General features: G+C 41.1%; 1 protein-coding gene across 1 annotated transcript; it reads right to left on the bottom strand.

The window, feature by feature from the left end:
- Positions 1-167: 167 nt before the first annotated feature.
- LOC137327163 (pyruvate dehydrogenase E1 component subunit alpha, mitochondrial-like) lies at positions 168-24376 on the bottom strand. The gene is made up of 11 exons (XM_067992683.1): positions 24239-24376; positions 13819-13887; positions 12197-12370; positions 11040-11166; positions 9873-9964; positions 9588-9680; positions 5810-5965; positions 4440-4511; positions 3396-3463; positions 2045-2153; positions 168-687 (listed from the first exon to the last, which is right to left on the bottom strand). Exons 1-11 carry the CDS (start codon positions 24287-24289, stop codon positions 523-525), a joined length of 1176 nt encoding a protein of 391 aa, XP_067848784.1. The 5' UTR covers positions 24290-24376; the 3' UTR covers positions 168-522.
- Positions 24377-25528: the final 1152 nt, after the last annotated feature.

The following is a 25528-nucleotide window of genomic DNA, read 5'->3' as shown; positions in this document are numbered from 1 at the left end:
AGAGTTAGGCTTCTGGTGCACTGTTGAGACAGAGGGGGTTTTAGATACGGTTTAATGAAAATAGATAATTGAACCCCCAACCTTTTGTGTACCTATAAATTAGACCCTGGAGGGAAGAAAAGGGCTTCTAATTCATAAAACCACCATTACACAAAGCCACAGCCATCTAGTTTTGAGATATGTCTTTATTACATTGATGTCAGACACTGCAGCTATCAACTAAATCAACAGCAGCCTTGATCAACTTACAGAACATCCGCAATTAAAATAAACCTAACTAGGACAAGATGGTAAATATTAAATAAATCATGGGAGATAAAAGTTTCATTGTGGCTAATGAACTGCATACGTACATATAAAAAGGGAGGCAAAATTCAAAAACAATAAATGGTCCTAATTTTCTTAATATGCAGTTTTGTTTAGTTAAAGCTTAACCTTGTGAACCTGGCTTTCTGATCCCATCTGAGAATGTACATGTTGATTGTAGGCGGTAGTGTGACAGATTCCAAGGGCTTTGTTCTTTTAGGAGACAGATTTATGCTTAATCCATGGGTTGGTGCCACGGACTTCGAAAGTTGCTTCATTGCAGTAAATGTTGTTGGCCAGATCGTCTAGGGCTGGTTCAGGGTCAGTGGTGGCAAACTGTGCTGCTTCCTCTACCTCCTTCCTGACATTAGCATCAATTTCCTATAAAACAATACTGGTGTTACATTACTGCAAGTGAAACACTGCACAGCGACACCAAGAACCATCAAGTAGTAAAAATGGCATGAAAAGACAGAATCATCACTGGGAGTAAACCCTTATGTCGCTACACTCGTACGAATTGAAGTGACAATGGTCTATGCCAGCAGCGCGAAGTGGGCTCATAGTGAATCGGTAGCCAGTGAGGTAAATAGAAAAGAAAATTGGTTGCAGTATAAAATGGGCTGCCGATTCGCTATGAGTCCTTTGAACAAAGACCAATTTTACCCCAATTATGTCTACACACATGGAAGTTACTGTTTACGGTGCACAATTCTAATTTTTCAAACAGATTACTTCATTTTTCCCCAATTAGAACAAAGTACTGGAAATGCACAGGAGGTCAGACAGCACCCGTAAAAGACATATCACACACAAAAGGTTAATCTTCTCTTTCAGATGCTGACTGAACAGTTGTACCCATCCAGCATTTTCTGCCTTTGTTTAATGCAGCATTCACCCATTTTCATTTTATTGCGGTTTCTTAAACATTTAAAATCTAGTTTCTGAAATCAGTTGCTCTTTCTCACAGATTTGAAAATCGAATTACTTTCACCTTCACAATGTGACTTTTTGTCTGTTATTTTTCCTTAACTTCTTTCAAAGCAGCAGGCTTCCCTGCTCCTGATCATCTTTCCTTTGCTTCAGTTCATTCCACTTTCAGTTTTCTAACATCATTCATCATCTTTTCTCAATACCTAATCACCAATATCAGAGAGCTTTTCCCTCTGCCAAACTGCTGCACACATTACACCTTCCTTTGCCCTCCCCTAATGCCCAAAGTGCACTTTCTAGCTGCAGTGACAGAACAGGGATCATGACTGGAAACCACAGCCAATTTTAACAAACATACTCTCAAAACCCATTACTCCACTTGCTACAAGAAGAATGGACGCACAAAAGACCCAATAAGGAAGGTTTTTTTTTTTTAGTTACCTTGTTTTGTCCTACCTCCAAAAATTAAACGATCACTCAACAGATTGGTATAAAATGGAGAAAGGAGGCCCACTTACGGGACTTCATTTGCTTGCAGTAGTGAGATAGGAGAAAAATTATGTCCTATCAGCATCCTTGCTGAATAAATCCTTGTTCATAATAATACTTGTGTTTACATGTTGCCTTTCACAACAAAATATCTCAAACCACTTTTTGAAGTGCAATTTATGTAGGCAAATGTGACAACTATTCTGCACTAGGAATGTCCCACAATCAATATGTGTCATTTTAAAATCAAAGACTTAACGCTCACGATCATCGGTCACATTCAAATTACCAGCAAAGACCATGGACAGAAATATACCTTCAGCTCTTCTACACTGGACAGGTTATTGTTCAGCATCCTCTCCTTTAACATGGTAATAGGGTCACTTTTACTTCTCACTTCCTGGATTTCTTCTCTAGTACGATAACTGCATACATCAAAATAAAACCAGAAACATTTCTTTAGAACATGCTGCAGGACACCAACTTTCTTTGATATCTGGAACACTATCAGATCCCATTGAAGAGAGAAATAATTTGGAGACTTTTTGTTTTTAAAAAAGTTGCTCAATTCTTAATCATTATGAATATCTGTGAACTTGGTTAAGTTAATTTTTCACACATCAAAAGCTATCTTGTGAACTTGTGAGTTTGTCGAGTTGCTTCATTTTCCACCTTGCTGAAGCTGATGAAAAGAAGAATTTTCCAGCCCTGCCTGGAATAAACATGTCGCACGAACAATAAAACAAATTTACTGCAGCAATGATAGACATTTTTGGCTAAAGTAAAGGAGAAGTATACTCTAATGAGATGTCCTATAATGCTAATGTTTATTAAAGGAGGTATTTATAAGGGTGGCTCTCAGTTGTCCTTGTTGATATTTTATATTTTAGAATTACTGGTTAGTGGTAGCCCTGGGGTAGTCATTTTGTAGTGAACTTGACATGATATTCCATTCCAGTGGTATGAACAAGAACAGTGGGTTTATTCAAGTACAACTTTTAGAGGTTACAGGCTGTCTCTAAGTAGCAATTCAAAACAGGTAATAAAAGAACTTGATGCACAGTGCACTGATTCTTGACACAAAATGTGTGGGATCAACCAGTTACCATGAACGAAACAGTATGTTCTGCTACAAAATTACTATGTGTGTTTACATATCTCCTTCACTACTGGTGCAGTTTAAAGCACTACCACTGGAAGCAGATTTAGTGACTGACAAAAGTTTGCATTTTTCTTTCAGTTCCATTTAAAAACCTTACTGCTTATAAGCCTGAAATCTGTAAACAACATGCTTATACGTCTTTAATTCTGCACTTCCGGCATGAAACTGCCATTGTAATCTTGCTTCTGCGACATTACACATGATTGTTCTTCATCACCGACAACATTCCAACTTCCCATCAGCCATTTCCTCCTACAAACAGATGCGCAGGAGAGAAAAAGTCTCTGTATACACGGTATAAACTAGCAAAGGGAAAACCAATGACTTGCATGGAATCCTTTGATGGTTCTGGCCTTGAAAAAGCAGCTCAACGTAAGTATCTGTGATTCAGCGAGCATCCATTTTTGTATATTGATATATCCTGGGCCAATATCTGACTCAAAATTGATGCTTGCACTATATTCTATGTGTTCGAATATCTCATTCAGATCCAACGCATCATTACCTGACACCAGGATCGCTCATACTGTGTCCGTGATAACGATAGGTTTGCAGTTCCATCAAGATAGGGCCCTAGAGTTGAACAAAGTGTGAGAATTCAATGAACATAGCAATAAGCTGCAATACCAGCTATTCATAATATGATTATTCCAATACATCATCCTCCTCTATTACTGTTTTTCTTTTCCCTTAGATACATATACAACTCTTAATTTCCTTACAATTCTAATTCCAGATTGTAAATTAATTCCCTGAACAGCCCGACTTATTTCCCTGGGGACAACTGTGAGTTATCATTAGGTAATCCTGTAATGGGCGAATATCGTCAACTACAAAGTGTACAGGCTACTGGCTTTCATCATTAAAACCTACCAGTAGCAAAAATGCAAAAATAAAATCACCCCCAGAAAGTCTCTAGCACTATATTAAAAGACACGGATACATAAGAGAGAATTAAAGGCTATTATTGTATCTCAAGTAAAAGATAACAGCTATAAACTAGTCAGGTGGCATTCCTATGGTTCATGGTGCTGCTTGAATCCTTCAATGAGCTGACTGCCTTGTAGCAGTCCCAAATACCTATTATGCTCTATACATTCCTATGACATTCCATAGGACATAAGAGGCTGTCATAAACTTTAATAAATGTATTTGCAGATTTCCCTTCTTTGTCATTTATTAGGGGTGTATTTTTTTATTTAGACTATAGCAAGTTGTAAAAAGTTACAAATGACAGGGGGCACAATAGGCAACCAATTTAATCTCAGCGTTTATATGGCATTTATATATCACTTAAGATTTATGTCCAAACCTCTGGAGGAATTCCCATCTTCATTACACACTCCTGAATGCTTCCACTGTTCATTGCTGTATCACATGTCCAAAAGTTATTTTGATAAATTTACTTGCATAAATAGCATTCACTGAGCCAAGCACATTAGTAGAAAACTAAAGTGTTCTCCAGTGCTCTAACAATCGAACCATTCCTGACTAAAAAAGGGAGGCAAACCTTACATATTTCAATAATGACACATTCTTAATAAGTTACCTTTCCGGACCTGCAGTGGTCTGCTGCAAACTTTGTTGCTTCTCTGACACTTAACACATCCATGCCATCGACCTGTAAACAGATTTGCATAAGATGGATTAATGTATAACATGGATGCAACTGCAGAGATACCCTTAAGAATCATCAAAAAATGAATAAAATTATTGTTGTTCTATTTTTCTCCCCTATCCTTTGTTCTGTCATATTGTTCCTTTGTCAGGAGGGAGCATCAGTCTGTTCCCAGATCAGCGGCAGTGTTGCTCCTATGCAACAGTAATCTGTGGGATATGTCTGACACATCTGGGAACAGGATCACACTCTATAAAGAACAGCAGGCACTAGATGGTATCCTGCTGCTTTGTAGCAATGTGCTACAGCACCAAGAAACTGTCGTGCCACACTGACCCTTGCAATTAAAAAATAAACACTCTTTAAATAAACCAACTCGCTTCAGTCTGGTAACAAGCAGCAGTCAAAAATTGTACAAAAGAAAATTAAAACGTGAACACGCATTTACATTGCATCATAGTTACATTGCATCATAGTTACCCGAGTCACGAATGCAGTGGTAACTGTGATCTCTGCAAACAGTACTAACTTACATCATTCATAGTTCACTTGTGGGTCTCTATTATGTCTAAACAAAGTACTTATGGTACAACTAAGGTGTAACATTTTACCTCATTATTCGTTTGCATGTTTCAATCCAACAAAACTGTTATTTATGATACATGCCTTATTTGTGTACGCTTGCATTGTGGTTGAAAATGTGACTAGACCCAACACCAACAGCATTTGATACAGTTTGATGGTTCCAAGGGAAGAGATGGCACAATCACATTTTGCGAATTATAATATACTAATAAGCGTCATAAGCTCAACAATGATCAGCTTATTGAATATTATGATAAAATATGGTCAGGCAATTTAACTATTCAGGTAAAAAGTCTTTTCTCAGACTCAATGATTCTCAAAGGGGTTTCCCACATCTGATGAGGCAGTGAGCTTAAATGAATGAAAACCAAAAGAAATATGAAAGATGGGATTATAAATTTATTGATTTTTCTGTACCTTTTAAAAATAGGAGATAATCTTTTACAGATCACAAAAAACATGCTAATTTGTTCTTTTATTTTTAAAGGAGGGCCTTTTTTGCTTAGGATATCATTGTTGCCCAATTGGATGGCCATGTGCCATTCTGTAATTTTAAGTGTAATTACGTATTGTGCAGAAAAAATACCAGCTACAAATGCAATTGGTGACATCTCCAGTCTGGGTATGAAAGGAATAAGATGTACATTACATAGCAGATTGAATTGTCCCTGATTTACAATACTTGTGCAATATTCTTCAATGGGTCAGCATCTTACCCTCAGACCAGGGATGAAGTCACCTCTCTTATAGTAGTCTGTGCTGGCTGCTGCTCTCTCCACAGAGGTACCCATACCATACCTGTTGTTCTCACAGATAAATATGCAGGGCAGCTTCCACAGCATGGCCATGTTGTAGGTTTCAAAGATCTGACCCTAAAAGGTGAAGATTAACATAAATAATGCAGTAGTAAGAGATTAAATGACAAAATAAGTGTTCAAATAAATCTTCCAGTGCCATTTTCCCTTCACTTCCACAGCCTCTCAAACCCTGCAACACCTCAGAAAATCCTATCCAATGGGATGACTCAGAAATTTAGGATGCAACCCATGAGTCCATCAAGCTCATTCCTTCAAAACTTGGCTAAAAAGCATACAGCAATATACACATTTAACAAAATGCATTTCTGCAGACCTATTCTCACCTGCCATCGAATTAAAGCAATGCTGTGGTGCGAGTCAACCACCCGTGGGTCTCTTACATCAGAACTGTCCTGGTTGGTGCGTTCCAGGCTGTATAGATAGAACCTCACAGCCACATACCAAGTTTAAGGATCTGATTAATTTACATATACCTCAAGTCACTGATACTAGCAGATCTTGCTTTCTGATTTAGGATTTATCCACTGGTGAGGCAACAGCACTAAAAACAGCCTTTCCAAATCTCCAAGCTCACAAAATTTACACGACAAATCAAAAAAAGAGCGTAAGTGCAAATTGGACCGAGTTGCCTGGGCTCAAGGGCTGCATGTCAGGCTCAGGGCCCAGATGTTGGACACTCCTGCCTTGCACTCTGCTTAAAGTCATTTGGAAACTGGAGAACTTTATATTTTATGAACATTCTGGTTTGCATGAGGTGCTGTGGGCCATCAGCAGCAGCAGCAGAATTGTATTCCAGCACAATCTGTAACCTCATGGACCGACATATTCCTCACTCTACCATTACCAACAAGCCAGGGGATCAACCCTGGTTCAATGAGGAGTGTAGAAGAGCATGCCAGGAGCAGCACCAGGCGTACCAAAAAATGAGGTGCCAACCTGGTGAAGCTACAACTCAGGACTCCAGGTATGCTTCTGCTGTTTAGCAATGTGCTATAGACAGAGCTAAGCGATTCCACAACCAACTGATCAGATCAAAGCTCTGCAGTCCTGCCGCATCCAGTCGTGAACGGTGGTGGACAATTAAACAACTAACGGGAGGAGGAGGCGGCTCTGTAAACATCCCCATCCTCAATGATGGCGGAGTCCAGTACGTGATTGCAAAAGACAAGGCTGAAGCGTTTGCAACCATCTTCAGCCAGAAGTGCCGAGTGGATGATCCATCTCAGCCTCCTCCCGATATCCCCATCATCACAGAAGCCAGTCTTCAGTCAATTCGATTCACTCCACGTGATCTCAAGAAACGGCTGAGTGCATTGGATACAGCAAATGCTAGGGCCCCGACAACACACGGCTGTAGTGCTGAAGACTTGTGCTCCAGAACTAGCCGCACCTCTAGTCAAGCTGTTCCAGTGCAGCTACAACACTGGCATGCACCCGACAAAGTGGAAAATTGCCCAGGTATGTCCTGTTCACAAAAAGCAGGACAAATCCAATCCGGCCAATTACCGCCCCATCAGCCTACTCTCAATCAATCAATCAATCAATCATCAGCCTACTCTCAATCAATCATCAGCCTATTCTCAATCAATCATCAGCGTATTCTCAATCAATCATCAGCCTATTCTCAATCAATCATCAGCCTATTCTCAATCAATCATCAGCCTATTCTCAATCAATCATCAGCCTATTCTCAATCAATCATCAGCCTATTCTCAATCAATCATCAGCCTATTCTCAATCAATCATCAGCCTATTCTCAATCAATCATCAGCCTATTCTCAATCAATCATCAGCCTATTCTCAATCAATCATCAGCCTATTCTCAATCAATCATCAGCCTATTCTCAATCAATCATCAGCCTATTCTCAATCAATCATCAGCCTATTCTCAATCAATCATCAGCCTATTCTCAATCAATCATCAGCCTATTCTCAATCAATCATCAGCCTATTCTCAATCAATCATCAGCCTATTCTCAATCAATCATCAGCCTATTCTCAATCATCAGCAAAGTGATGGAAGGTGTTGTCGACAGTGCGATCAAGCAGCGCTTACTCACCAATAACCTGCTCACCGATGCTCAGTTTGGGTTCCGCTAGGACCACTCTGCTCCAGACCTCATTACAGCCTTGGTCCAAACATGGACAAAAGAGCTGAATTCCAGAGGTGAGGTGAGAGTGACTGCCCTTGACATCAAGGCAGCATTTGACCGAGTGTGGCACCAAGGAGCCCAAGTAAAATTGAAGTCAATGGGAATCGGGGAAAACTCTCCAGTGGCTGGAGTCATACCTAGCACAAAGGAAGATGGTAGTAGTTGTTGGAGGCCAATCATCTCAGCCCCAGGACATTGCTGCAGGAGTTCCTCAGGGCAGTGTCCTAGGCCCAACCATCTCCAGCTGCTTCATCAACGACATTCCCTCCATCATAAGGTCAGAAATGGGGATGTTCGCTGATGATTGCACAATGTTCAGTTCCATTCGCAACCCCTCAAATAATGAAACAGTCCGAGCCCACATGCAAGACCTGGACAACATCCAGGCTTGGGCTCATAAATGGCAAGTAACAATCGTGCCAGACAAGTGCCAGGCAATGATCATCTCCAACAAGACAGAGTCTAACCACCTCCCCTTGACATTCAACGGCATTACCATCGCCGAATCCCCCACCATCAACATCCTGGGGGGTTACCGTTGACCAGAAACTTAACTGGACCAGCCATATAAATACTGTGGCTACAAGAGCAGGTCACAGGCTGGGTATTCTGCAGTGAGTGACTCACCTCCTGACTCCCCAAAGCCTTTCCATCATCTACAAGGCACAAGTCAAGAGTGTGATAGAATACGCTCCACTTGCCTGGATGAGTGCAGCTCCAACACCCTCAAGAAGCTCGACACCATCCAGGACAAAGCAGCCCGCTTGATTGGCACCCCATCCACCACCCTAAACATTCACTCCCTTCACCACCGGCGCACAATGGTTGCAGTGTGTACCATCCACAGGATGCACTGCAGCAACTCGCCAAGGCTTCTTCGACAGCACCTCCCAAACCCGTGACCTCTACCACCTAGAAAGACAAGAGCAGCAGGCACATGGGAACACCACCACCTGCAAGTTCCCCTCCAAGTCACACCACCATCCCGACTTGGAAATATATCACTGTTCCTTCATCGTTGCTGGGTCAAAATCCTGGAACTCCCTTCCTAACAGCACTGTGGGAGAACCTTCACCACGGACTGCAGCGGTTCAAGAAGGCGGCTCACCACCACCTTCTCAAAGGCAATTAGGGATGGGCAATAAATGCTGGCCTCGCCAGCGATGCCCACATCCCACGAACGAATAAAAAAAAAACTGACAGTATAAACCCATCTGATGCATTCTAAATTGGCTCAAAGCAGCTTCTGCCAGATTTACAGAGCTGGTTAAAGCAGCTGCAGCATTATTGTTTGCTGGCTTTAGATTGGCTTGCATATTACACAGTCAAAGCTGAATTCAGCAATTTTGGTTTGACTTTGGCAACCCAGCAAAATCTCCACATTCTCGTATCCAGACGACATGTCTTATTGCTGTACCTCACAATATATTCGCACACCACTCTTTGTGGTACTGTTGTAATGCAGGATTACCTAGCTGTGTCGTCGTGCACAACTATATGACTGAATAGAAAGCATGCTTTACCTGATTAGCTGCACCATCACCATACAAACTCACGGCTATCTCATTCTTCTCAAAGTATTTGCAAGCTAGTGCAATCCCTGCTCCAAGAGGAACCTAATTCAGAGAAACAACTATAATTCAGGTGTTAGTGCAAAAACATTTCCATCTAGCAAAATTATATTACCTATTAGATGCCATGTTATGTGTCAAGTCTCAGCTTTACTCAAAAGCCATTAATTAATCTGCACAGTATTTTATATCAAAAACATTCTCCGAGCCAGTGTGATCCTACAGACTCATCCTTACCTGTGCACCAACAATGCCATTGCCACCATAGAAGTTTTTAGCATACATGTGCATAGAGCCACCTTTGCCTTTAGCACAACCACCACGTCTACCTATTGAGAGCAAACACATCACTTTAACTTTCACGAGTAGAGGTAACCAGGAGTTATACATTCAGGATATTCTTTTAGTTAAACAAAAGATGCTGCATGAGTCAAAGGAGTGGGGAATAATATTAATATAATGCTAACACATAATAAGTTGAAGATAACTATTTGAATTTTGTGGTATGTGACAATGTTCTTAGAATCTATAATCAATATGCGACATCAGGCCCTGTTTTCTAAGCTCTGACCCCCGTACATCCTCCTTAGACCCCGGGATGTGACATGTGATATTCCCCAGAGATCTATTCTGGGGCCTCAGCTTTTCACCATATATATTAATAACTTGGATGAAAGAATAAAGAGTTGTATATCCAAGTTTGCAGGTGATACTAAGTTGTGTGGATGGGAGGGGGACAGTTACAAAGACTAAATTTACCCAGTAAAGTATACTAGAAAGTTGTGGGTAAGAACTGTTGTATTATACACATTATTCTAAATGATGCATCATAATTGAGAGAAAAAAATACTTTCTGCAGGAAAATTCCTCCTGCCACTTTCACATGGGATCACTTAATGCTAAAGGGATCAAGGGATATGGGGAAAAAGCGGGAACAGGGTACTGAGTTAAACAATCAGCCATGATAATTTTGAATGGCCTACTCTTGCTCCTATTTTCTATGTTTCTATGAGATAGCTCAGACTAACTGGTACAACTTCAACTCTAACCCACATTTCTACTTAATCAGAAATTAGTCTGAGAATTTCCTGACATGTGGATGATTCTGGCCTTTGTTTCCTCACTGTGACACCTCATTAGATAGTAATATAATAATACTTGCTTTAATCGCACACTTTTCAAAGCACTTTACACAATTAATTACTTTTCTGAAGTTCAGGGGCTGTCATGAAACAAGATGCAGCAGATCAAAAATTAATTTGAATGTAATAAACCTCAATTTATCTAAGCATCAATGTGATATCTGCTTGCTGTTTCAATATGATGTAGACGTAGACAAATTTAAAACACTGGCGATTTTCTTTACAATGCTGTTTTTTTTTGGTTAAACACAACTTTGCTTACCAGTGAGCTCAGCCAGGATTTCTTTGACAGAGACCCCACGTGTGTAGGTGTAGCCATGAGCCCGATAGGCTGTTATAAGGTGGTCTGTTGGTTTGATTGCAATTTCAATTCCAACACAACAAGCTTCCTGTAGTAAGAAATGCAATAGCCTTACATTTAGGAGTTCATTTAATGTGTGTCGTAATCCAACATAGCACTTTCACAATAGATCACAAGGACTTCTGGCTGTGTTCACGCGGGCCACCCAGACTGGCTCTCAACTGTGAACACTCGAGTATTGCTGCAAGTGGGCCGAACAGCAATTGTAACTCGGCAATGCATTACTTAGAAAGTGGAGCACAATGGAACAGCCATAATAGCACAGACATCATATCTGGCCAGTACAATTTAACATTAAGGTTAACTACTGTGACCAACTTCAATTTGTACCTTTATATTGGTTCTCAAAGCTAACAAGTCAGACCAACAGTACCAATACAGATAAAATCTACAGAACTAAAAGGCAGCATTCAAAAAACTACAAAGGTAGAAAGGGGACAAAACAAAATATAAGCAGGAGCAAAAAAGTAAAATGAAAACAAATAAAACAGAGTTAGAAAATGACTAAAAAATAAAAGGAAAAAAGTGCAAACATCAAAGGAGAACATAGCAAATGAATAATAAGAATATCTAGAAGCAGCCTGATCATCTCTCAATATCCTCCTCAATTGATAGGGTGAACATCAGAGACCTACGCCACTCCTTCCTGGGCTACATGGGAAGGATCAATTCCATAAGCCTGTTCCCCTGCTAGGCATCTCAGCTTAGGTTTCCAAACTTGTCCTTTATGAGAACCTCAAGAACGATGGCTATTAAACACTGCAATTCAAACTTGAATCACCCTGATAAGATTCCAATATTCTCGCATTGCAGAAGGAAGATTTCCACAGTACAGCATTTATAGCACAATCGTAAACACATGTATAAAAATTATTTTGCTATAAATACCCAACGATGGAAATCTTCCCCATTGACTTTCATGAGCCACTACAGTGAATATGTATAATTAATGTGATCCTACAATGCACTTTTAATTAGGACTAAACCTTGTTTTATAGATTGGTTAATATAGGCATTTCCTCTGAAGGAGCCATTCGCATCCATTTTGTTGTACATACTTGGCCATCATACAAATGGCAGAACCCTCGGATGATCTTCTGTTTGTATAGCTGATCTGCCTTGAGCTCCATACGTCGAATCATTTGCATTGTTCGGTAGTATGTAAGGCCATCCTCTCTGGTCAGGACGGCTGTGGTTGGAGGTCCTTCTTCAAGACGATGCAAGTCACATTTCTATGTTTAAAAACAATTCTTTATGACAAATGTCCTAAAACAGCAATAATTACAGCAGAAAATATTAAACAAAGACTTTCCTAAAAATGCTAATTATGAATGCATAACTAATAAAAGTTCTATACTAATGTTGCACGGAATCGTTTTGGAGAATTTGGATAGAGTATCAGAGCACACGGAGATCAGACTACCGTGAATTCTGTACTGAATGGAATCAGTCATTTCAATGCTGAGAGTCTCTGGAGTTTAGATAAATAAAGATTTGTCACTGACCAAAGCTTTGGCAGAATTATTGGTGAGGGCTTGTTTACCTAGTGATCCAATAATTTTTGAATTAAAAAAAAAATTAGAACAATTTTCTTAAATATTAAATATTTCACCTGATTTTTCTTCATGAAACATATGGAGGGGGAGGAGAGTGGAGGTATGAAGATGCCTGATTTGATTTTGTTGGAAATGTGCCAAAATGATCAAGGATGGCAGCAAATCATTTCCATCTTCCTAGGTGGATTTTTTTTCCTTTTCTAATTTCCTGCCATACACCTGCTCTCCCCAAGGTAGTGTCTCAAGCTATGGTAAAGTTCCACAGGTACTGGGTACTCCTAGTACTTCACCCATTCTCGCATATGAACCTGGACAGAGAACATCAGACTATTCCAACAGGGAGGCTCAGGCACAGGAAAAATCAGGTCCTGCAAAATATTTGTTCCTTTCAATTTGTATTTAACCCTTTAACCAATTCTATTCCAAATCAACATTCATACCACATATTAGGCAAATAATAAAATTAGAATCAGTTGGAAATACTAACTTTAAATAAAATCCTATTGAATAAGGTGTCACTGTGAGCTTTTTCTCACAGTGCTGCCTGTCCTTAATAACACCATCTCCACAAAATACAAAAAAAAATTATAGCACAAAATTGCTAATTTGGGCTTCAGTTAGTACATACTTCTTGCAAGTCCTTTCTGGGGCACAAACCCTAATGAAGTAATGCTCAAACAAAATGTGTTGAGACGGGGTTGGTTGAGGCTGTGGTAATGAATTCATTTCTGTTCTCTTACAAGGTTAAACAGAATGTACAATCACCAGTTCATACAGCAGACTTTTTGTAGGGGATATTATTTCCTTTCGGTAAAAATATTGACAAAGTTTCAAAAAATGAAATAATGACGTTTCAAATAAATATAGAATACTCCATTTGAAAATTAAGGAGTTTTTCAAACAAAGTAGCAATTTACTAAACAAAGTAGCAATTTACTCCTGACCACACTACCTCCGAGTCACTGACATGCTCTTACATGTTCATTTTACATTACATCGTGTGTGTCTGGCTTTCAAATTTTTTCCATCTTTTCAAATAAGGAAGCTCAAGGCTTTACTTGATGCAGAACTAGTATTCTATAATCATCATGGTTTTGGGGAGAAAATATACAAAAACTTATTACCTTAATATCAAATGTTGCTTCAGTTGCAAAGTCTGCATAACTGCGGGATCCCACCAGAACTTTGGCAGGCTGAAAGAAATTAAATACACAATTCTAAATGCCCAGCGACAGATAACAGAAAGAAACCAAATCCATATTGGACAGCACAGACTATTGTGTGTTAGTAAGAACAAACTATCATTTATAGAAGGGTAAATTCAGCAATCCTGCACTCCCAGCAGAAGCATTGGTGAATGGAATTGCAGATTACAATGTTATAGCGTTATCTTGGACTCATACTCCCGTTGGGAGCGATGGATCACTGAATTTACCCAAAAGTGCTTCATCAGATTCATCCTAAAATGCTACATATATAAGGTGAATTACTTTGAAATGCAGTCACTGTTATTAGGTGAGTGAACAGGGCACATGTCTTGTACACAGCAAGACCTTAAAAATAGCAATGAGATGAATGATCTGTTAATCTGCTTCTGGTGGTGTTGAGTGAAGGAAGAATGTTGGCCAGGCATTAGGAGAATTCCCTGCTTTTCTTCAAAAAGTACCATCTGAACCATCAGAACAAACAGATGGACCTGACAATGCAGCACTCTACTGCACTGAAGTGTCAGCCCAGATTATTTGCTCAAGTCCTGGAGTGGGATTCGGGACCCACAATGACATTTTCTTTAATGTTCCAAAATTCAAAAAACAATGTTTAGTCTGAACAAACCCGAAAACAGCAGTCCTCAAATCTCGAAATGTCATTTCTGCTTCGGAAGGGACTTTGACTTTGCACCATTGAACAGATTTCCACAGGTGGCTGGTGGAGAGCTGGGTGCAGTCAACAATAGGGTTAGAGATGGGGTGCAGTGCAACGGGGAAAAAAAAAGGGACAGGAAGAGAAAGGAAAAAATAAACTTTAAAAGAGGACACACAGTTTTTTTTAATGTTCGGACACAACTCTTCCCCACCCACTGTAGCCAAAAGAGCAGTCAGTGATCTGCTCCCAAGTCTCTATCAATGCCATTCCGAGATAACTGGGAAAGTACAAGGGGGGACTGACGAAAAAAATCTCCCTCCGATTTTCTTCCTTCTTGCCCACAACCTTCTGACTCAGAGGCGAGAGTGCTACCACTGAGCCAAAGCTGACTACACTGAAGTTCCTCTCCCTGCTTCTGGGTTTTTAAATCTAGGTAAACTGGTTATACACATGAGGTCACTGATGATGGTAGAACAAATTAACATGACATCAGGTACTCAAAATTACAGGAAGAGAATTTGGATGTTGTGTCATAAAACTTGCAAATTACAACTGGAACAAAAGTCAGAGATGAATTATAGCATTCTGATCCTGTGTTTGAGACCATGAGGCTACACCACGCATTATTGGCTATGAATATATAAGGCCCAAGAGGCCCCAATACATGTATATTTCATTCTTTTATTATCACAATATTGTAAAATATAGTACAGTATATGCATTAACATCTTTTTTCCCATTATGATGAAACCTAAAGTGTTCTACTGAATGCTATGATGGGGTATAGCTATACAGTGATCAGCATCAGTCTCCCATTGTTACCATACTAAAAGCTTTAAAACTGCTGTTTAGAGGAAGCTCAGGAGCAAACATTTTGCCTAAATCTGTTCTGATGTGGCATTAAGAATTCCACTCCGGTGCAAGTATGAATGGTTGATTATTATAGACAGCCCACATTCCTTTCAGTGGAGCCGAACATCATGGTGCCAGATCACTTGGTTCTGTTTGCACAGCCAGTGCTTAATGTATATCTGTCGATAGTGGGATACAGTGAACAACTACCAACCGACTTTCTCTAAATTAAGGGAACCGTTGCTGCTAATTAGAAAATCTACATGAATGTAGCTTTTAAAGCCACAGCTAGATACCATCATAAAAAAGAACACTTCAACATTTGATTTAAAAATTTAGAATATTCACCAATGGACAGATCACATCCCCCATCGAGTTGCTTGCAGGCTGAAGAACGGAGGCCGGAGAGGGCATATGAGTGGGAGGCATAGGGAACAAGTGGCAGCAGGTTGGGGAGCCAGGGGCAGGCTAGGTCTGAGGCACTGCTGGTTGGGCACTTGCTAACATGTGCTATAGAGGTAAGTTAAGGCTTTTGTTTTCTATGCTTGCTGGGCTGTGTGGAGAGCAGTGATGGTGACTGACAGGGAGCTGGATTATATTTTGAGCTTTCTGATTGATTCATTAGTAACAATGATCTGGTTGGAATCAATCAGAAAGGGGAAGTACAATTTCTTATTCTACTGCATCGGTTCAACTAATCAGAAAACTGGAAAAAGAGTCTAGACTGAGCCAATCAAAAAGTTCATAAGTGGCTTCAGGCACAAAAAAAATGACTATATAGATATCTCTGTGCTTTAAATAAAATTGAAGTTTTTAGGATAAAGGTAGTTGATTTGTTCATAAATCACGTTACTGGGGTGTGATCAGTTTTAATATACAACACATTGATCTTTTTTGAGAAATTACGTTTAGTTTGCCCAAGTAACTGAAACCACCATAACCCACTTGTGCCTACAGTACTCATAAGTTAACCAACAGTTTTAGCAGAACCCTCTGTGTAAATTCCAATTTCTTCATCTAAATACTTTCTTTTTCAGGTTATAAACATTTCTGTGCGGACTAAAACACTCTTTATGAAAATCTAACAGTTCTCTGTGGAATGCAGCTGATTCTCCAAAATGGTGAGTTATCAAACTCAACCAGGCCACGGAGAGGTGGGAGAGAAGCAAGGGGAAGAGAAGGCATATTTCTCAGAGATGTTGAAAAAAGGAGATTCAACCTGTCCTGCTCTTGGTTCATAAGTAGCAATGGCAGAAACCTAGGAACAGGATGAAGGCCTACCTGCTCAAAGAAGGAAGCGTAAAATACATTTTCTGAAAACTAAGGGTGCATTTATACTACAACTGGAGTGTTAACAGGAAGCTACTTCGTTTTACACTATAGTGAAATGCAGCCTGAATGTGGAGATAGAGCCCAACCCGATATAGAAGAGACACCCCTCCTGGAGGAGGTAATCTCACCCAGTTTTATTTCCAAGTTACTTCAGGCCTTGACACTCATTTATACTTCATGTTTAGCATCAGTGAAAAATTGGAAGTGCTCCACATATGACACTAAATTTGTAGTGTGAATGCACCACAAATAATTACAACTCGAATCACAATTCACCAATGCAGCATTATGCACTATTTTTTGTGTAATGGGGGCCTGCTCATTCAGTATAATGCTGCATTTTGATTTTTCGGTTTAACTAACAGAAGATCTTTTAAAATACTTATCACTTCAGGGGTACTAAAACACATTACAGGTGCTCGCATTGATGTGTGTCATAATCAAGTTTACAAACTCTACCTACATCTCCAGCTGCTCAAGGACACTATACATGGAACTATGGTACTTGTGGGGTAAAAATTTTTTAAAAATCTAACAAAACCCAATCTTATTTGGGTTTCAAGGAGAATGGTCAGAATCTACAATCAAACCCACTTCTATGCCAGTCCAATTTTCCAAGCAAAAAGTTGGCTACAGATAAAACTGGAAGTCCTACCAACACAAGAGTACTTTGATCCTTAGGTCTCAGCCTCCATATCATTCCTCGGCTCATCCAGCCCACTCTCCACCTTTGCCTCAGTTTCTGGGCTGTCTGAGGCAGATTCCCTCAACAGGAAAACAAGAAAAACTTATGGGGAGACAGCCTCAGTAGCAGTGCAAGTGTAAAGGCTCTGCTAACTGTACACAGCGAGACCGTAGTGAGCGCTCCAGTTCAAACTGTTGATGGTTGCACCTCCAATGTTCTCCCCTCTTACTACTAAGCAGGGAGCAGTCCTGGCAGCTGGTGTAGAAAGCTAGGCAACCAAGGGAACGGAGAAGCACAAAGGACATGTTTTTAGGGATAGGGAGGAATAGTTTACTTGCATACATGCTGGATTTCTATATAATCAATAATATAATGCATTGAACTTGATTGGTTTTGGAACAGGAAATCTACAAGACAGGATACAAAAGAGAATTTGGTCATAAAGTGGGATTGACTATCTTTAAACACGTCAAACACTAAGAGCAACTGTGAGCACGTCACATGCGGTTAATGTATTTAAGGTTCACTATCAAATCACAAGAATGTTACAGCTAGATAAAGCAGCAAGGCAACAGAAATCAATTAAATTCTGTTGTGATGATTTTATACAATTGAGTGTTGGGTGTGTGCTAAAAGGGGGTATCATGGGAGTCGAGAAGATTTAGATCCAGTAGTTAATCAGCTTGAAGAAGGGTTACTGCTTTGGAACATTCTCCAGAATGTGTTATCTTTTAGGGACAGGCTTGATGAACTAGCTGTTTTTTTTCCTGTCCTTTTTCATATGATTTACCTTTCCTTTATGTTCAATTTACCATTTACTTTTTATCTGCAGAGTACTGTAGCGGACAGTACAAAATGATGTGTACCATGTGAACAGACTAGAATTTTACTGACTAATATAAAATAATAGTTTGTTTTAGATTTGGAACACAATATTCAAGTTATTTTTGAAAAAAATCTCATCCATTCGCATATACGTAGACAGATTCCCCTTTGCTTGCACTTTAGCTCTGTGTTATCTGCTGCCATCACCATTTGGGTTCACTCCCAGTGGGATGTCATCATGACAGCAAGGTGAAAATTACTTTTAACTGCCCATTACCAAGATATTCACTGTGTTGTATAAATTAGAACCGAGATATGAAGAAGATAGACCACTGAATGCATAAAATGGTCAATTTGCAACCCCACTCTGGAGTTGGTTTAATGTTTCTCATTTTCAATGATGTATGGTGCTCATCCATTTTACATTAACACTTACATAGCGCCTTTAATGCAGAAAACACTCCAGAGCACCATTGGAAGATGAGAGTTAAACCCGAGCAAGAGTAGGGAGAAGAGTTGGGGGAGATGACTGGAAGTACGGTCAGAAAGTCAGGTTTTAAGGTTTTTGTAGATGGGAGGAAATGATGCAAGGGTTTAGGAAGAGAATTCAGAAACTGAGAGCGAGACAGTTGAAATTGTCTGATGGTGAAGTGTGGAGGGGGAGGAATGTACAGTAGATCAGAGTCAGATCATTTTAAAATATATTCTTTAAAATACTTATTTTAAAGATGTCTAAAAATGGATACACTCTGTCAAATTTTGTTCTCACAGCTCTAGCAGGTACATATGCTGAGGACTGTGGTTAATGGGAACATTATTAAATTACAAAATATTTGGTATGATAAAACCTTCAAGACAGGACCTGCCCACATATTAGGAAAAAAGTTTTCAAGTTCCATTATTATACTTTAACTTTATTTCCTGATCTTGTTCCTTTAAGTTGGATTTTTTCCAGCCTAATGTGCTTCCTAGGAATAAACATTAACCTTGACTATAATTTAGTCACTTACGAGGCCAAGAAAAAGAAACTGGTGCTCGCTCGAAGGACTCAAAACACGAATCCTCGGCATTAATAAGGAGCCATGTAGAAGTATTATTGTGAAAATTGTTTTTATGTTATTGAAATAGGTACAATTCACCTTTAACGATAAACAAATTCCCACTGATCCAGCCGTAGGTGATCCAAGGTCACCCTCAAACACAGTACTATATGTGAATGGCTATTACATGCCTGACATTCTACAAACACAATGTACCATAGCCTCAGTCCTGTATACAAAACAGGCCTATCAAAAATGGATCCAGTTGCACTTATGACTTTGCTCCTAAATGTTCATGCTCAAGGTGGAGGAGGTCAGCACTGCGGAAGGCAACCTCTTAGCAATTTCTCACATTTTGCACTAGGTGTCAGCATCAAGCACTCCAAGCTCAGGTACAGCTTACATCACAAGCAGGGTAAAGCTCCATCTCCTTCGCTCCCTGAATTTGAGAACACCCCCTCTAACTGCACAGTGTGACGCTTCCATTTCCAGCACAAGCCATTTTTGTATTCCAAATAAGATGGCCAATTGGGGGATAAATTCCTCTGAACAAATGGTGGCAGAATGTCCGTTTTCCTCTGGAACTAACAAATTTGTGGGAACACATTACTTTGATGTGCGTGATTTGTAAAAACGAGACTTTATTAACAGATTGTTAACTACAGGGAAAAGCAGGCAGTCTCTCATTTTTGTCCAAGAATCGATCTCCTTTAGTGTTGAAATTATATGAAAGAATTATGCTCACCAGGAACTGGGTTGAGAACATACCAAATAATTTCAGTTAGCAGAAAGACTGAACCACTTTCATCTCATCAGTCTAGGCTAGAAATGAACCTAGTTCTGTGAGGTGATAGGGTCAGGCCACTCCACAATTCAGTTCCTTACACTTAAAGAAACTAAACTGTTAAAACTCTCTGATCTTTTTTTTTAAAATAGATGAATCTCTTCTGACGAGTAATGAGCAGGTTTACTGTTGTTATTTGAAACTTTTAAAATCCACTTGCATCGAACTTTCTGTATACGTAGCCCTGTACTAGAAATAGAAATACAGTGAAATGTATTGTTCAGCGGGGATCTGGATTGAATTACAAGGATAGAATCTACCCAAGGAATTCAGGCAATATCATGAGCCACAATAGCACTGGACAAGCGGTTTATAACCATCAAATGAAGTCAGGTTTAATCCACCCTTAAAACTCCCTGCCTGATATTTGGGGATTTTCAAATTGGTGACTATTCATTTGTTTTGATTTGGGGGCAGTTGTGCTACTGCTGGCTGTTAACATACCCCATGCCTTTCGAGCACTGACAAACAGGCATTAACCAGATGTGCTGCATGGTAGTTGCTCATTCTTTAAAGTACTCACTACACATTACAGTTCTACAATCTAATATACAATTTTCTGCTGCAAAATGCAAAGAGAACTAGTTTCAGATCTTGTTCTACAGCTTTGCTATATGGACAGATTTCAAAGTTTAATTCTATCACTCAATACTGAGAAATTATAAGAAAACAATTTGAAGGATAATCCCAAATCTGAAAAGGGCCATTTAACTACAATTAGAATTGTGGATAAAAAGCAATCTAAAGTTATAGTTCAAAAACAGTATGGTGCTGAACTGTACCCAGGAAACATCTGGTGATCATTTTAAGAAAAACTGTTTGTACTCAAAACTGGGACTGCAAATTGGGTCTAAGCATTACAAATGTGCCACTAGGTCTGAGAACCTGACATTCATATAAGAGGCTAATTTTATTCATGGTGCAGGGACACCACATTTGCAGTGGCTCACATTTTTACTGCCTTTATATTAATATGCTGCTGGTTGCGGCCCAGATTTTGGTGTTAGCACATTAAAATGCCATGTCAAGAGGAGGTTCGCCATCATTGCCAACTGTGGGAGCGCTTTTTCTCTACCTATAAAGGATGCAATGCAGTTTTCACATTGATGACATGTGCAGAACTACATCAGACATGGTGGCTAGAACTTGAAAAATAGTATTTTCAACTTTTCTGGTGCAACCAACATCACTAAAACAGATTAGCTGATCATTATCACATTGCTGTTTGTGGGACCTTGTTGTGCACAAATTGGCTGCCACGTTTCTTACATTACAACAGTGACTACACTTCAAAAGTACTTCATTGGCTGTCAACTGCTTTGGGACGTCCTGAGGTTGTGAAAGGTGTTATACAAATGCAAGTCTCTCTTTTATTTACTCTACAGGTTTAGCGTTGGTGCAAAGTAGTTTCAGCTTCACACCAAGCCTAAATCTGTGTGGAGTAAATTGGGTGTCGAAGTTTGAACTGATTCCAAAGAGGAGTGAAGTGAGGCTCCCTCCTCTAGGGAATCTAACTTCACATTACTTTCAGCTCAGATCAGGCCCCAACTCCGGATTCAGGCTGCATTTACACTCAGCATCTGTGCGAAGGTAAGTATTGACGCTACAACTGCAGCAGAAATACACACTTGAGCAACTGCACATTGACAACTATTTCTTTGGGCTGCCAGTGCTCTGAAACCCACCCCTCAATGTAACTGGGCAGATTCCAGAGGACTGGGAGCTTCACACAATACATTTCCACTTCCACAAGAAGTGGTATAAAGGGACAGTTAACAGCATTTACTTGGCTCACCACTTCTGATCTCACCATGCCCCAAAATTAACTTGGATTATCTTTTATATTCTACAAAAGCATCCTGCTGCATGTGTACAAAGACATTTTCAGTCCTTTTCGTCCAATTACATTTAATTTGACAGGGCACAGTAGAAGCAGCAGGGCAGGTGAGGCTTGGCTAAACTGAATTTGTAGGAACAGGAAACATTAGGCCCAATAAGCTCATCCCCTTTTGATATAACAATTGCATTTACCTTCCTTCTCACCATATCCCTCAATCCCGAAACTCTCCAGAAACACTTCTAATTGCCTCTTACACTCAATTATAATATCCACTTCAGTGGCCTTTCCTCATTACTTACTGCACAATTCTAATATTATTTGGATGAAAAAAATCCTGCCTGACTTTCCTTCTAGTTCCTAACTTCCCAATTTTTAACTTTTGTTCCTCTATAATAGACAGCTTTGCCACCGTCAACAATGCAACTGGATCAGCTTTCTCAAACTCTTCATAAGCTTTAAACTTGCTGCCACAAGGGAAAGTGGAGGAGGCAAGAATCTGTAGCCAAGTTTTTTGTGCATTTTCAGCAGTGGGTTTTATTGACTCAAATTCCATTAAATATGCAATACTTACAATCATGATCTAACATCAAATTTTCCCGTACTGATGTGGCTGCCAGTTTTAAACAAACAAGGTATAAAACCAAATTTTGGTTTGAATCAGAACTCCAGCATTCACTGTTTTGGATTTGGACGTGGGGAGCACAATCTCAAAATTCAATGATGCCACAAAAATCAGGGGGGGGGGGGGGGTGGCAAACAGTCAGAACTGTAAAAGACTTCGGGAAGATGGGCAGACAGGTGCTGGATGCAACTTAATGTGGAGATGTGTGAGGCAATATATTGTGGGAAGAAAAATAAGGATTGGGAGTATACCCTCGATGGAAAGACACTGAAGGTTTTAATGAACTTTGTGAAAGTGCAAGTGCAGATAGAAAAAGCCATTAAATAAAAGCCAACAGCTTTTCGGGTTTTATAGAGACAGACATTACTGAAGAGGCATTTCCACAATATTTTCCGTCTCAGGTAATTAAAGCAACAGAATCTATAGCTGCCCTGATCAGAAAACAATTAGGGGAGAGACACAAGCAGTGTGAAGCAACCCATTTAAAACCCAGAGCGGTGTTTAAAATGACTGTGAATACACAGCATGTCAGTCAGCATCTTAAACAGATGTACAGCGGAAACATTTCTCGGTCTTTTTTCTGACCAGAAACAGAAAGACTTGCATTTATCTAGTGCCTTTAGGACATCCCAAAACGCTTTATAGTCAATGAAGTACTTTTGAAATGTAGTCACTGTTGTAATGTGGAACAATCTGTGCATTTACAGCACTTTCACAATTCCATGAGCTATTTGTCTATATTATTTGCCTGGACAAACTGATTTTACTGCTGCACCAGCCTGCAGACTGTACGCACGGTGCGTACACCGTCCCCCCGCCATTCCCCACACCACTGCTGTTTACTTTGAAGAGGGAGAGACATCAAAACTGACATCTTTAAACCAGAAGGAGCGAGTCCGGGCGGACAGGAGCGCCCCCCCCCCCCCCCGGGGCACCCGCCGGGCGGACAGGAGCGCCCCCCCCCCCCCCCGGGGCACCCGCTGGGCGGACAGGAGCGCCCCCCCCCCCCCGGGGGCACCCGCCGGGCGGACAGGAGCGCCCCCCCCCCCCCCCGGGGGCACCCGCCGGGCGGACAGGAGCGCCCCCCCCCCCCCCGGGGGCACCCGCCGGGCGGACAGGAGCGCCCCCCCCCCCCCCGGGGCACCCGCCGGGCGGACAGGAGCGCCCCCCCCCCCCCGGGGGCACCCGCCGGGCGGACAGGAGCGCCCCCCCCCCCCCCGGGGCACCCGCCGGGCGGACAGGAGCGCCCCCCCCCCCCCCGGGGCACCCGCCGGGCGGACAGGGGCGGACAGGAGCGCCCCCCCCCCCCCCGGGGGCCCGGGTGACCTTGAAGCCCGGGCGGGGTGCGTGACCAGGCAACAGCCCGTGGGAAGAGTCGACTCACAGCCCGCCGGGGCCCTACGGAAATCCGCAACCTCGGCAACTCGGGCCCGCAGCCGGCCCCGGGAACAGTCTCCCCCCGGAGCCGTGCCAGCGGCCTCCATCGACCGAGGCTCCGACCCGCCGCCCCCCCGGGCCCCTCGGCTCCCGGAACCTCCATTTCGTGAGACGCGGCGGCGGCGGCCTGTGCCGAGCTCGGCGACACCCGGCCAGGTCACCCCGTCACCTCCTCCCCCCCGGGCCCCGGGCCCCGGTACTCACGCTGTTGCCGCCCCTGATCAGGTTGCCCAGGAGCCGCAGCATCTTTGTCATCACCCCGGAACCCGAGCTCCAGGCCGCGCAGCCCCGAGTCTGAGAGCAGCGGCCGACTGACAGATACACCGGAGTGGAGGAGGGGAGAGGGAGAGAGGTGGCGGCTGGCCGACTGACAGATACACCGGAGTGAGAACCAACTCTCAGATCTCACATTTGGGAGGAGATTATTTCTGGCGAAGCTGCAAAAGAGTTCTGAAAGAACAGGCTTTATGTTTTACTGGAAATGTGAGAGGAAATGATCCCCGATTTGTTCTTGTTTGGAATTTTTAACACATAGGAAACCAGAGCTAACTCTCCCCAATCTGCACTGGAGGAATGTTTCTTTCAGGGATTTCTTGCCATTCACATAATTGAGCAGATCTGCAAATATCACTCATTTTGGTTGAAAACTATAACCTATTTTGATGAAGATCATTCTGTAAAGCATGTTTAAACAGGTTAAAATCTGTCTCACTCTTGTTAATCAGTTGCCAATATTTGTCATTGAATTAATGATTTGTTGATTTAGCACTATTTTGTTTTTACTCTCCACCCCTTCTGTTCCCATTAATCTCAGGTATTAAAACAATAGAGAAAAATCAACAAATTGTCGATGTAATCACAAATTTTGGCAAAACTTCTAACATTTCCCTAATGTTGACAGTTTTGTGTGAACTAGTGTAGGTGTATTTTCAGTCAGATAATTTAATGCCATCACATTACAGTGAGATGTGAAAGTATCATACTCTGTAATATTAAATCCAAAACTGTCGTCTCACAAAATAAGACAATGTCGCAACAACACTGCAACTCCGAACCCGGTAATAACAGCAGCTCTTACTTAAAGGAAAAACTTTCGCCTCTTTTCAAATACTCGTGCGATAATATAAAATCAAAACAAAATGCATGTGTGCCTGATGCCATTACAATAAAAATAACTCACACGTTCCTCTAGAGATAAAACATTGTGAAATACTTTCCATGAAGCCTGTCCATTTAGGAGCCCGTCTGCCATTTTTAACAACAACAACTTGCATTTATATAGCACCTTTAACATTGTAAATCATCCCAAGCTGCTTCACAGAAACTTTATCAAACAAAGTTTGACACCGAGCCACAGAAGGGTATATTAGGACAGGTGACCTAAAGCTTGATCAAAGATGTAGGTTTTAATGAGCGTCATAAAGGAGGAGAAAGAGGTGGAAAGGTTTAGGGAGGGAATTCCAGAGCTTAGGGCCTAGGCGGCTGAAGGCACGG

The sequence above is a fragment of the Heptranchias perlo genome, chromosome 11, assembly GCF_035084215.1.
Source record: "Heptranchias perlo isolate sHepPer1 chromosome 11, sHepPer1.hap1, whole genome shotgun sequence".
In the NCBI taxonomy this organism is placed as follows: domain Eukaryota; kingdom Metazoa; phylum Chordata; class Chondrichthyes; order Hexanchiformes; family Hexanchidae; genus Heptranchias; species Heptranchias perlo.
The sequence above is the reverse complement of the archived record's forward strand: the minus strand, read 5'-3'. Positions and strand labels throughout refer to the sequence as shown.

Coding starts and splice junctions, on each gene's coding strand:
- LOC137327163 (XM_067992683.1), bottom strand. CDS start 24,289: ATGACAAAGATGCTGCGGCTCCTGGGCAACCTGATCAGGGGCGGCAAC. Junction 13,888..24,238: donor TGATCAGGGGCGGCAACAGC/GTGAGTACCGGG, acceptor AATTTCTTTCAG/CCTGCCAAAGTTCTGGTGGG. Junction 9,965..11,039: donor AATCCTGGCTGAGCTCACTG/GTAAGCAAAGTT, acceptor TGCTCTCAATAG/GTAGACGTGGTGGTTGTGCT.